The 13,621-nt window shown below is 57.4% G+C and overlaps 1 protein-coding gene across 14 annotated transcripts in view; it reads right to left on the bottom strand.

Moving 5' to 3' along the window:
- CELF3 (CUGBP Elav-like family member 3) overlaps positions 1–13,621 on the bottom strand; it is a 74,032-nt gene that overhangs the window by 13,033 nt on the left and 47,378 nt on the right. For 10 of the 14 annotated variants that reach the window (XR_011848714.1, XM_072114463.1, XM_072114459.1 and 7 more), the window contains 3 exons: positions 10,959–11,007; positions 9,874–10,002; positions 6,041–6,120 (listed from right to left, as the gene is read on the bottom strand). Coding sequence is in view for 13 of the 14 variants with exons in the window: in XM_072114463.1 (XP_071970564.1) it covers positions 6,041–6,120; positions 9,874–10,002; positions 10,959–11,007 (258 nt within the window). In the remaining variant the exon portion in view is untranslated. The remainder of the gene's footprint in view (positions 1–6,040; positions 6,121–9,873; positions 10,003–10,958; positions 11,008–13,621) is intronic. The other 4 variants (XM_072114461.1, XM_072114457.1, XM_072114456.1 and 1 more) reach the window with 1 other exon arrangement.

Below are 13,621 nucleotides of genomic sequence, written 5' to 3' on the forward strand. Positions count from 1 at the left end.
CTGGGGACAATGTGTCATGTGTAAGTAACAATCACCACTGGGCAGTATAATAGGAGCAGGTAACATGGTGTCAGTGATGTCTCCAGTAACACAGGTGCGGGGGCTGATGGGGACAGGGCTGGGGACAATGTGTCATGTGTAAGTAACAATCACCACTGGGCAGTATAATAGGAGCAGGTAACATGGTGTCAGTGATGTCTCCAGTAACACAGGTGCGGGGGCTGATGGGGACAGGGCTGGGGGACAATGTGTCATGTGTAAGTAACAATCACACCCCTGGACACTTTACAAGGAGGCTGGTGCTTGGCATCATTGTTTCTCTTCTGTTACCCATGGTTATCTCTAAAGAAACACGAGCAGTCATCATTGCACTGCACAGAACTGGCCGAACAGGGAAGAGTATCGCAGCGAGAAAGATGTCACCTCAGTCCCCAATCTATCGCATCATCAAGGAATCCAAGGAGAGAGGCTCCATTGTTATCAGAAAGACTCCAGGAGCCCAAGAAGGAGCAGCAAGTGCCAGGAGCGTCTCTTACAAGTGTCTCAGCTTGGGGATGGGGCTCCCAGCATCGCAGAGCTCAGGAATGGCAGCAGCAGGTGTGAGGCATCTGCACGCACTGTGAGACTGCGGAGACTCCTGGAGCAAGGCCTGGTGTCCAGGAGGGCAGCACAGAAGCCGCTTCTCTCCAGGAACCATCAGGGACAGACGGATATTCTGCAGGAGGTGCAGGGAGTGGACGCTGAGGACTGGGGGACAGACGGATATTCTGCAGGAGGTGCAGGGAGGGGACGCTGAGGACTGGGGGACAGACGGATATTCTGCAGGAGGTGCAGGGAGTGGACGCTGAGGACTGGGGGACAGACGGATATTCTGCAGGAGGTGCAGGGAGTGGACGCTGAGGACTGGGGGACAGACGGATATTCTGCAGGAGGTGCAGGGAGGGGACGCTGAGGACTGGGGGACAGACGGATATTCTGCAGGAGGTGCAGGGAGTGGACGCTGAGGACTGGGGGACAGACGGATATTCTGCAGGAGGTGCAGGGAGTGGACGCTGAGGACTGGGGGACAGGCGGATATTCTGCAGGAGGTGCAGGGAGTGGACGCTGAGGACTGGGGGACAGGCGGATATTCTGCAGGAGGTGCAGGGAGTGGACGCTGAGGACTGGGGGACAGACGGATATTCCGCAGGAGGTGCAGGGAGTGGACGCTGAGCACTGGGGGACAGACGGATATTCCGCAGGAGGTGCAGGGAGTGGACTCTGAGGACTGGGGGACAGACGGATATTCTGCAGGAGGTGCAGGGAGTGGACGCTGAGGACTGGGGGACAGACGGATATTCTGCAGGAGGTGCAGGGAGTGGACGCTGAGGACTGGGGGACAGACGGATATTCTGCAGGAGGTGCAGGGAGTGGACGCTGAGGACTGGGGGACAGACGGATATTCTGCAGGAGGTGCAGGGAGTGGACGCTGAGGACTGGGGGACAGACGGATATTCTGCAGGAGGTGCAGGGAGTGGACGCTGAGCACTGGGGGACAGACGGATATTCTGCAGGAGGTGCAGGGAGTGGACGCTGAGGACTGGGGGACAGACGGATATTCTGCAGGAGGTGCAGGGAGTGGGCGCTGAGGACTGGGGGACAGACGGATATTCTGCAGGAGGTGCAGGGAGTGGAGGCTGAGGACTGGGGGACAGACGGATATTCTGCAGGAGGTGCAGGGAGTGGACGCTGAGCACTGGGGGACAGACGGATATTCTGCAGGAGGTGCAGGGAATGGACGCTGAGGACTGGGGGACAGACGGATATTCTGCAGGAGGTGCAGGGAGTGGACGCTGAGGACTGGGGGACAGACGGATATTCTGCAGGAGGTGCAGGGAGTGGACGCTGAGCACTGGGGGACAGACGGATATTCTGCAGGAGGTGCAGGGAGTGGACGCTGAGGACTGGGGGACAGACGGATATTCTGCAGGAGGTGCAGGGAGTGGACGCTGAGGACTGGGGGACAGACGGATATTCTGCAGGAGGTGCAGGGAGTGGACGCTGAGGACTGGGGGACAGACGGATATTCTGCAGGAGGTGCAGGGAGTGGACGCTGAGGACTGGGAGACAGACGGATATTCTGCAGGAGGTGCAGGGAGTGGACGCTGAGGACTGGGGGACAGACGGATATTCTGCAGGAGGTGCAGGGAGTGGACGCTGAGGACTGGGAGACAGACGGATATTCTGCAGGAGGTGCAGGGAGTGGACGCTGAGGACTGGGGGACAGACGGATATTCTGCAGGAGGTGCAGGGAGTGGACGCTGAGGACTGGGGGACAGACGGATATTCTGCAGGAGGTGCAGGGAGTGGACGCTGAGGACTGGGGGACAGACGGATATTCTGCAGTAGGTGCAGGGAGTGGACGCGGAGGACTGGGGGACAGACGGATATTCTGCAGGAGGTGCAGGGAGTGGACGCTGAGCACTGGGGGACAGACGGATATTCTGCAGGAGGTGCAGGGAGTGGACGCTGAGGACTGGGGGACAGACGGATATTCTGCAGGAGGTGCAGGGAGTGGACGCTGAGCACTGGGGGACAGACGGATATTCTGCAGGAGGTGCAGGGAGTGGACGCTGAGGACTGGGGGACAGACGGATATTCTGCAGGAGGTGCAGGGAGTGGACGCTGAGGACTGGGGGACAGACGGATATTCTGCAGGAGGTGCAGGGAGTGGACGCTGAGGACTGGGAGACAGACGGATATTCTGCAGGAGGTGCAGGGAGTGGACGCTGAGGACTGGGGGACAGACGGATATTCTGCAGGAGGTGCAGGGAGTGGACGCTGAGGACTGGGGGACAGACGGATATTCTGCAGGAGGTGCAGGGAGTGGACGCTGAGGACTGGGGGACAGACGGATATTCTGCAGTAGGTGCAGGGAGTGGACGCGGAGGACTGGGGGACAGACGGATATTCTGCAGGAGGTGCAGGGAGTGGACGCTGAGCACTGGGGGACAGACGGATATTCTGCAGGAGGTGCAGGGAGTGGACGCTGAGGACTGGGGGACAGACGGATATTCTGCAGGAGGTGCAGGGAGTGGACGCTGAGCACTGGGGGACAGACGGATATTCTGCAGGAGGTGCAGGGAGTGGACGCTGAGGACTGGGGGACAGACGGATATTCTGCAGGAGGTGCAGGGAGTGGACGCTGAGGACTGGGGGACAGACGGATATTCTGCAGGAGGTGCAGGGAGTGGACGCTGAGGACTGGGGGACAGACGGATATTCTGCAGGAGGTGCAGGGAGTGGACGCTGAGGACTGGGGGACAGACGGATATTCTGCAGGAGGTGCAGGGAGTGGACGCTGAGGACTGGGGGACAGACGGATATTCTGCAGGAGGTGCAGGGAGTGGACGCTGAGGACTGGGGGACAGACGGATATTCTGCAGGAGGTGCAGGGAGTGGACGCTGAGGACTGGGGGACAGGCGGATATTCTGCAGGAGGTGCAGGGAGTGGACGCTGAGGACTGGGGGACAGACGGATACTCTGCAGGAGGTGCAGGGAGTGGACGCTGAGGACTGGGGGACAGACGGATATTCTGCAGGAGGTGCAGGGAGCGGACGCTGAGGACTGGGGGACAGACGGATATTCTGCAGGAGGTGCAGGGAGCGGACGCTGAGGACTGGGGGACAGACGGATATTCTGCAGGAGGTGCAGGGAGTGGACGCTGAGGACTGGGGGACAGACGGATATTCTGCAGGAGGTGCAGGGAGTGGACGCTGAGGACTGGGGGACAGACGGATATTCTGCAGGAGGTGCAGGGAGTGGACGCTGAGGACTGGGGGACAGACGGATATTCTGCAGGAGGTGCAGGGAGTGGACGCTGAGGACTGGGGGACAGACGGATATTCTGCAGGAGGTGCAGGGAGTGGACGCTGAGGACTGGGGGACAGACGGATACTCTGCAGGAGGTGCAGGGAGCGGACGCTGAGGACTGGGGGACTGACGGATATTCTGCAGGAGGTGCAGGGAGCGGACGCTGAGGACTGGGGGACAGACGGATATTCTGCAGGAGGTGCAGGGAGCGGACGCTGAGGACTGGGGGACAGACGGATATTCTGCAGGAGGTGCAGGGAGCGGACGCTGAGGACTGGGGGACAGACGGATATTCTGCAGGAGGTGCAGGGAGCGGACGCTGAGGACTGGGGGACAGACGGATATTCTGCAGGAGGTGCAGGGAGTGGACGCTGAGGACTGGGGGACAGACGGATATTCTGCAGGAGGTGCAGGGAGTGGACGCTGAGGACTGGGGGACAGACGGATATTCTGCAGGAGGTGCAGGGAGTGGACGCTGAGGACTGGGGAACAGACGGATATTCTGCAGGAGGTGCAGGGAGTGGACGCTGAGGACTGGGGGACAGACGGATATTCTGCAGGAGGTGCAGGGAGTGGACGCTGAGGACTGGGGGACAGACAGATATTCTGCAGGAGGTGCAGGGAGTGGACGCTGAGGACTGGGGGACAGACGGATATTCTGCAGGAGGTGCAGGGAGTGGACGCTGAGGACTGGGGGACAGACGGATACTCTGCAGGAGGTGCAGGGAGTGGACGCTGAGGACTGGGGGACAGACGGATATTCTGCAGGAGGTGCAGGGAGTGGACGCTGAGGACTGGGGAACAGACGGATATTCTGCAGGAGGTGCAGGGAGTGGACGCTGAGGACTGGGGGACAGACGGATATTCTGCAGGAGGTGCAGGGAGTGGACGCTGAGGACTGGGGGACAGACGGATATTCTGCAGGAGGTGCAGGGAGTGGACGCTGAGGACTGGGGGGGGTCATTGTCTCTGATGGATCCCCTTTCCGATTGTTGGGGGAAGACAAGGTGAGCGATGCCCCCAGTCCTGTCTCCTGCACCTGTAAAGCTCCTGCAGCGATTCATGTGGGGGGGGGGGGGGGGGAATCGCCTAAAAACACCTCCATGAATAAAGAATGGAGCAGAATGTCCTCCAGGAGCCGCTTCTCCCGACCCTCCAGGAGCAGATGGTGATGAGCAGAGCCTCCTCCAGCATGATGGGGCACCGGCCATAAAGGGGAGAACTAAATGGTGCAGGGAACAGAACACAGAGATTCTGGGTCCATGGCCCGGGAACAGAACACAGAGATTCTGGGCCCATGGCCCGGGAACAGAACACAGAGATTCTGGGTCCATGGCTCCGGGAACAGAACACAGAGATTCTGGGTCCATGGCTCCGGGAACAGAACACAGAGATTCTGGGTCCATGGCCCGGGAACAGAACACAAGAGATTCTGGGTCCATGGCCCGGGGACAGAACACAGAGATTCTGGGTCCATGGCTCCGGGAACAGAACACAGAGATTCTGGGTCCATGGCTCCGGGAACAGAACACAGAGATTCTGGGTCCATGGCTCCGGGAACAGAACACAGAGATTCTGGGTCCATGGCTCCGGGAACAGAACACAAGAGATTCTGGGTCCATGGCTCCGGGAACAGAACACAGAGATTCTGGGTCCATGGCTCCGGGAACAGAACACAAGAGATTCTGGGTCCATGGCTCCGGGAACAGAACACAGAGATTCTGGGTCCATGGCCCGGAGACTCCCCGGATCTTATCCCATTGAGAACTTGTGGTCAATCATCAGGAGACGGGGGACAAACAAAACCCAACACATTGTGACAGAATGCAGCAGTGATAGTGCAGGAATGGAGGGCGATCAGTCAGGATCTGGTGCAGGAGGTGATGAGAGCTGCCAGGGAGAATTACAGAGGTCCTGAAGAAGAAGGAGAGGTCCTGCAGATACTGACTCCTCCCACCTGACAATAAAAGCTTCTGCTCCCCATAATATGATTGCACTTGTATCTCTGTATGTGATAAACATCTGACAGACCAGAGGGACACATCATGTGACAGGAGGAGATTTGTGTCATTCTCAGGACTTATGGCCAGGACTGTACACAGCACAGAGTATATAACGCTGCACGGACCATTGTCTGCCACCAGGTGGCGGCCTCCTCCTTCAGTTTCCCCCCAAGTCATCACTTACCGGCAGGGTCCGGCTCCCGTGCAGCGTGTTGATGGCCGCCTGTGCCTCTGCGTGTGTCTGAAACTTCACAAATGCACAACCTAAGCGCGGGAGATACCACATTACTACACAACACAGCAACACACACAGTACAGCAACACAACATACACAGGAATGCAATGCAGAGATCAGCGGCGCCATCACTGAGAATACAGCCTATCCCTCACTAGAGAGCAGCGGTGACATCACTGAGAATACAGCCTATCCATCACTAGAGAGCAGCGGTGCCATCACTGAGAATACAGCCTATCCATCACTAGAGAGCAGCGGTGTCATCACTGAGAATACAGCCTATCCATCACTAGAGAGCAGCGGTGTCATCACTGAGAATACAACCTATCCATCACTAGAGAGCAGCGGTGCCATCACTGAGAATACAGCCTATCCATCACTAGAGAGCAGCGGTGTCATCACTGAGAATACAGCCTATCCATCACTAGAGAGCAGCGGTGTCATCACTGAGAATACAGCCCATCCATCACTAGAGAGCAGCGGTGCCATCACTGAGAATACAGCCTATCCCTCACTAGAGAGCAGCGGTGTCATCACTGAGAATACAGCCCATCCATCACTAGAGAGCAGCGGTGTCATCACTGAGAATACAGCCCATCCATCACTAGAGAGCAGCGGTGCCATCACTGAGAATACAGCCTATCCATCACTAGAGAGCAGCGGCGCCATCACTGAGAATACAGCCTATCCATCACTAGAGAGCAGCGGTGTCATCACTGAGAATACAGCCTATCCATCACTAGAGAGCAGCGGTGTCATCACTGAGAATACAGCCTATCCATCACTAGAGAATACAGCCTATCCATCACTGAGAATACAGCCTATCCATCACTAGAGAGCAGCGGTGCCATCACTGAGAATACAGCCTATCCATCACTAGAGAGCAGCGGTGCCATCACTGAGAATACAGCCTATCCATCACTAGAGAGCAGCGGTGCCATCACTGAGAATACAGCCTATCCATCACTAGAGAGCAGCGGTGCCATCACTGAGAATACAGCCTATCCTTCACTAGAGAGCAGCGGTGCCATCACTGAGAATACAGCCTATCCATCACTAGAGAGCAGCGGTGTCATCACTGAGAATACAGCCTATCCATCACTAGAGAGCAGCGGCGCCATAACTGAGAATACAGCCTATCCATCACTAGAGAGCAGCGGTGTCATCACTGAGAATACAGCCTATCCATCACTAGAGAGCAGCGGTGCCATCACTGAGAATACAGCCTATCCATCACTAGAGAGCAGCGGTGCCATCACTGAGAATACAGCCTATCCATCACTAGAGAGCAGCGGTGCCATCACTGAGAATACAGCCTATCACTAGAGAGCAGCGGTGCCATCACTAGAGAGCAGCGGCGCCATCACTGAGAATACAGCCTATCCATCACTAGAGAGCAGCGGTGCCATCACTGAGAATACAGCCTATCCATCACTAGAGAGCAGCGGCGCCATCACTGAGAATACAGCCTATCCATCACTAGAGAGCAGCGGCGCCATCACTGAGAATACAGCCTATCCATCACTAGAGAGCAGCGGCACCATCACTGAGAATACAGCCTATCCATCACTAGAGAGCAGCGGTGCCATCACTGAGAATACAGCCCATCCATCACTAGAGAGCAGCGGTGCAATCACTGAGAATACAGCCTATCCCTCACTAGAGAGCAGCGGTGTCATCACTGAGAATACAGCCTATCCATCACTAGAGAGCAGCGGCGCCATCACTGAGAATACAGCCTATCCATCACTAGAGAGCAGCGGCTCCATCACTGAGAATACAGCCTATCCATCACTAGAGAGCAGCGGTGCCATCACTGAGAATACAGCCTATCCATCACTAGAGAGCAGCGGTGCCATCACTGAGAATACAGCCTATCCATCACTAGAGAGCAGCGGCGCCATCACTGAGAATACAGCCTATCACTAGAGAGCAGCGGTGCCATCACTAGAGAGCAGCGGCGCCATCACTGAGAATACAGCCTATCCATCACTAGAGAGCAGCGGTGCCATCACTGAGAATACAGCCTATCCATCACTAGAGAGCAGCGGCGCCATCACTGAGAATACAGCCTATCCATCACTAGAGAGCAGCGGCGCCATCACTGAGAATACAGCCTATCCATCACTAGAGAGCAGCGGCACCATCACTGAGAATACAGCCTATCCATCACTAGAGAGCAGCGGTGCCATCACTGAGAATACAGCCCATCCATCACTAGAGAGCAGCGGTGCAATCACTGAGAATACAGCCTATCCCTCACTAGAGAGCAGCGGTGTCATCACTGAGAATACAGCCTATCCATCACTAGAGAGCAGCGGCGCCATCACTGAGAATACAGCCTATCCATCACTAGAGAGCAGCGGTGCCATCACTGAGAATACAGCCTATCCATCACTAGAGAGCAGCGGTGCCATCACTGAGAATACAGCCTATCCATCACTAGAGAGCAGCGGTGCCATCACTGAGAATACAGCCTATCCATCACTAGAGAGCAGCGGTGCCATCACTGAGAATACTGCCTATCCATCACTAGAGAGCAGCGGTGCCATCACTGAAAGTACAGCCTATCCATCACTAGAGAGCAGCGGTGCCATCACTGAGAGTACAGCCTATCCATCACTAGAGAGCAGCGGTGCCATCACTGAGAGTACAGCCTATCCATCACTAGAGAGCAGCGGTGCCATCACTGAGAATACAGCCTATCCCTCACTAGAGAGCAGCGGTGCCATCACTGAGAATACAGCCTATCCAGCACTAGAGAGCAGCGGCTCCATCACTGAGAATACAGCCTATCCATCACTAGAGAGCAGCGGTGCCATCACTGAGAATACAGCCTATCCATCACTAGAGAGCAGCGGTGCCATCACTGAGAATACAGCCTATCCATCACTAGAGAGCAGCGGTGCCATCACTGAGAATACAGCCTATCCATCACTAGAGAGCAGCGGTGCCATCACTGAGAATACAGTCTATCCATCACTAGAGAGCAGCGATATCACTGAGAATACAGCCTATCCATCACTAGAGAGCAGCGGTGCCATCACTGAGAATACAGCCTATCCATCACTAGAGAGCAGCGGCTCCATCACTGAGAATACAGCCTATCCATCACTAGAGAGCAGCGGTGCCATCACTGAGAATACAGCCTATCCTTAGAGAGCAGTGGCGCCATCACTGAGAATACAGCCTATCCATCACTAGAGAGCAGCGGTGACATCACTGAGAATACAGCCTATCCATCACTAGAGAGCAGCTGTGCCATCACTGAGAATACAGCCTATCCATCACTAGAGAGCAGCCTATCCATCACTGAGAATACAGCCTATCCATCACTAGAGAGCAGCGGTGCCATCACTGAGAATACAGCCTATCCATCACTAGAGAGCAGCGGTGACATCACTGAGAATACAGCCTATCCATCACTAGAGAGCAGCGGCGCCATCACTGAGAATACAGCCTATCCATCACTAGAGAGCAGCGGCGCCATCACTGAGAATACAGCCTATCCATCACTAGAGAGCAGCGGCGCCATCACTGAGAATACAGCCTATCCATCACTAGAGAGCAGCGGTGTCATCACTGAGAATACAGCCTATCCATCACTAGAGAGCAGCGGCGCCATCACTGAGAATACAGCCTATCCATCACTAGAGAGCAGCGGTGCCATCACTGAGAATACAGCCTATCCATCACTAGAGAGCAGCGGTGCCACAGCTCAGATAAGGTCCGGTCACTCGGTGGCTGTAGGTCCAGTACACGGGGTTATGGAAGGTTTGTACCTTTGCTGGTTCCGTCTGGTCCGCGGAGGACGGTGCATTCATCAATATTTCCAAACGGCTCAAACATTCGGCGCACGTCCTCGTCCGTCTGCTGCTTCCCCAACATCCCCACAAACAGCTTCCGATCTTCTGTGTGGAAAGAGAGAAGGTGAGAGTCGTGGAGGAAGAGATGGGTCCAGGAGCCGCGGCTCCATCATCATCATCCGCTCCCTGTCTGAGGCTGCGCTCACACACTCAGTGTGAACATTATCTGGTGCGCGCAGTGTAACGGGCTGCCATACATGTGGTGCACGGTGCGGCCTCGCGTCATACATGCATGTGCAGGGTGCATGCAGAGGCGCGTGTGCATGTAGAGAGGCACGGGTGCATGCAGAGAGGCGCGGGAGCATGCAGAGAGGCACGGGAGCATGCATGTAGAGAGGCACGGGTGCATGCAGAGAGGCGCGGGAGCATGCAGAGAGGCGCGGGAGCATGCAGAGAGGCGCGGGAGCATGCAGAGAGGCGCGGGTGCATGCAGAGAGGCACGGGAGCATGCAGAGAGGCGCGGGAGCATGCAGAGAGGCGCGGGAGCATGCAGAGAGGTGTGGGAGCATGCAGAGAGGCACGGGAGCATGCAGAGAGGCGCGGGTGCATGCAGAGAGGCGTGGGAGCATGCAGAGAGGCACGGGAGCATGCAGAGAGGCGCGGGAGCATGCAGAGAGGCGCGGGTGCATGCAGAGAGGCACGGGAGCATGCAGAGAGGCGCGGGTGCATGCAGAGAGGCGTGGGAGCATGCAGAGAGGCGCGGGTGCATGCAGAGAGGCGCGGGTGCATGCATGTAGAGAGGCGCGGGAGCATGCAGGTAGAGTGGCGCGGGAGCATGCATGTAGAGAGGCGCGGGAGCATGCATGTAGAGAGGCGCGGGAGCATGCATGTAGAGAGGCGCGGGAGCATGCATGTAGAGAGGCGCGGGAGCATGCATGTAGAGAGGCGCGGGAGCATGCATGTAGAGAGGCGCGGGTGCATGCAGAGAGGCGCGGGAGCATGCGGAAAAAGTGGAGACAGTAACATAGTGTGCACCAAAGTTTAGCAACGGGATCTTCTACCTCCTCGGCTTTCGCTGTCTGCAGGTTTCACTTGAATTGGTCGATTCATCTATAAAAAATAATAGTAACAAGCAGTGAGATAAAATATTCCACAGTAACAGCACAAGGTATATATATACACACGGGGTACGAGAGGTGGCTGTATGACACGTGTGGTGTATGAGAGGTGGCTGTATGACACGTGTGGTGTACGAGAGGTGGCTGTATGACACGTGTGGCGTACGAGAGGTGGCTGTATGACACGTGTGGCGTACGAAGAGGTGGCTGTATGACACGTGTGGCGTACGAAGAGGTGGCTGTATGACACGTGTGGCGTACGAGAGGTGGCTGTATGACACGTGTGGCGTACGAGAGGTGGCTGTATGACACGTGTGGCGTACGAGAGGTGGCTGTATGACACGTGTGGCGTACGAGAGGTGGCTGTATGACACGTGTGGCGTACGAGAGGTGGCTGTATGACACGTGTGGCGTACGAGAGGTGGCTGTATGACACGTGTGGCGTACGAGAGGTGGCTGTATGACACGTGTGGCGTACGAGAGGTGGCTGTATGACACGTGTGGCGTACGAGAGGTGGCTGTATGACACGTGTGGCGTACGAGAGGTGACTGTATGACACGTGTGGCGTACGAGAGGTGACTGTATGACACGTGTGGCGTACGAGAGGTGACTGTATGACACGTGTGGCGTACGAGAGGTGACTGTATGACACGTGTGGCGTACGAGAGGTGGCTGTATGACACGTGTGGTGTATGAGAGGTGGCTGTATGACACGTGTGGTGTATGAGAGGTGGCTGTATGACACGTGTGGTGTATGAGAGGTGACTGTATGACACGTGTGGCGTATGAGAGGTGACTGTAGGACACGTGTGGCGTATGAGAGGTGACTGTATGACACGTGTGGTGTATGAGAGGTGGCTGTATGACACGTGTGGTGTATGAGAGGTGGCTGTATGACACGTGTGGTGTATGAGAGGTGACTGTATGACACGTGTGGTGTATGAGAGGTCCCTGTATGACACGTGTGGTGTATGAGAGGTGGCTGTATGACACGTGTGGTGTATGAGAGGTGGCTGTATGACACGTGTGGTGTATGAGAGGTGACTGTATGACACGTGTGGTGTATGAGAGGTGGCTGTATGACACGTGTGGTGTATGAGAGGTGGCTGTATGACACGTGTGGTGTATGAGAGGTGGCTGTATGACACGTGTGGTGTATGAGAGGTCCCTGTATGACACGTGTGGTGTATGAGAGGTGGCTGTATGACACGTGTGGTGTATGAGAGGTGACTGTATGACACGTGTGGTGTATGAGAGGTGACTGTATGACACGTGTGGTGTATGAGAGGTGACTGTATGACACGTGTGGCGTGTGCCATGGTTCTGGTGTCATACACGGTATCGCGCGGTGTCAGTGTATGAGATGTCACAATGTGTCGGAGCCTTCGCACATTTGCTATTTCTGTCCTTGTGTTTAATTAACACTGGGAATAGGAGGAAGGTGTCACAGGAGATGTAATTACAGTCCTGCTCCCTCCCCTCCCCCGCACACGGCTCAGCGCCGGATATTCTGGATCTTCCCATCAGTCGCCGCACACAATCTCCCAGCTCCCCCGACACCAGAACCAAACAAACCCAACCGCTGTATCGGAACAGTACAGGGAGAAGCAGCATCACCCTTCTCTAGAGGAGCTGCCCAAAGCACCTACAGGATCTCACTGGCGCCCCCCACGGCCCAACAGCACATGTCCCGCTGCCTAGGGGAGGGGCAGAGGAGGGGCGCGCAGGACGGTCCTGGCAGGGGAGGGGTAGGGGAGGGGCGCGCAGGACGGTCCTGGCAGGGGAGGGGCAGAGGAGGGGCGCGCAGGACGGTCCTGGCAGGGGAGGGGCGCGCAGGACGGGCCTGGCAGGGGAGGGGCGCGCAGGACGGTCCTGGCAGGGGAGGGGCGCGCAGGACGGTCCTGGCAGGGGAGGGGCGCGCAGGACGGTCCTGGCAGGGGAGGGGCAGAGGAGGGGCGCGCAGGACGGTCCTGGCAGGGGAGGGGCGCGCAGGACGGGCCTGGCAGGGGAGGGGCGCGCAGGACGGGCCTGGCAGGGGAGGGGCGCGCAGGACGGGCCTGGCAGGGGAGGGGCGCGCAGGACGGGCCTGGCAGGGGAGGGGCGCGCAGGACGGGCCTGGCAGGGGAGGGGCGCGCAGGACAGTCCTGGCAGGGGAGGGGCGCGCAGGACGGTCCTGGCAGGGGAGGGGCGCGCAGGACGGTCCTGGCAGGGGAGGGGCGCGCAGGACGGGCCTGGCAGGGGAGGGGCGCGCAGGACGGGCCTGGCAGGGGAGGGGCGCGCAGGACGGGCCTGGCAGGGGAGGGGCGCGCAGGACGGGCCTGGCAGGGGAGGGGCGCGCAGGACGGGCCTGGAGTAGTGTGGTCCTGGCAGGACACTGCAGGAGTGTGTGGAGTAGTGTGGTCCTGGCAGGACACTGCAGGAGTGTGTGGAGTAGTGTGGTCCTGGCAGGACACTGCAGGAGTGTGTGGAGTAGTGTGGTCCTGGCAGGACACTGCAGGAGTGTGTGGAGTAGTGTGGTCCTGGCAGGACACTGCAGGAGTGTGTGGAGTAGTGTGGTCCTGGCAGGACACTGCAGGAGTGTGTGGAGTAGTGTGGTCCTGGCAGG

Source organism: Engystomops pustulosus, chromosome 7, assembly GCF_040894005.1.
Source record: "Engystomops pustulosus chromosome 7, aEngPut4.maternal, whole genome shotgun sequence".
NCBI classification, from domain to species: domain Eukaryota; kingdom Metazoa; phylum Chordata; class Amphibia; order Anura; family Leptodactylidae; genus Engystomops; species Engystomops pustulosus.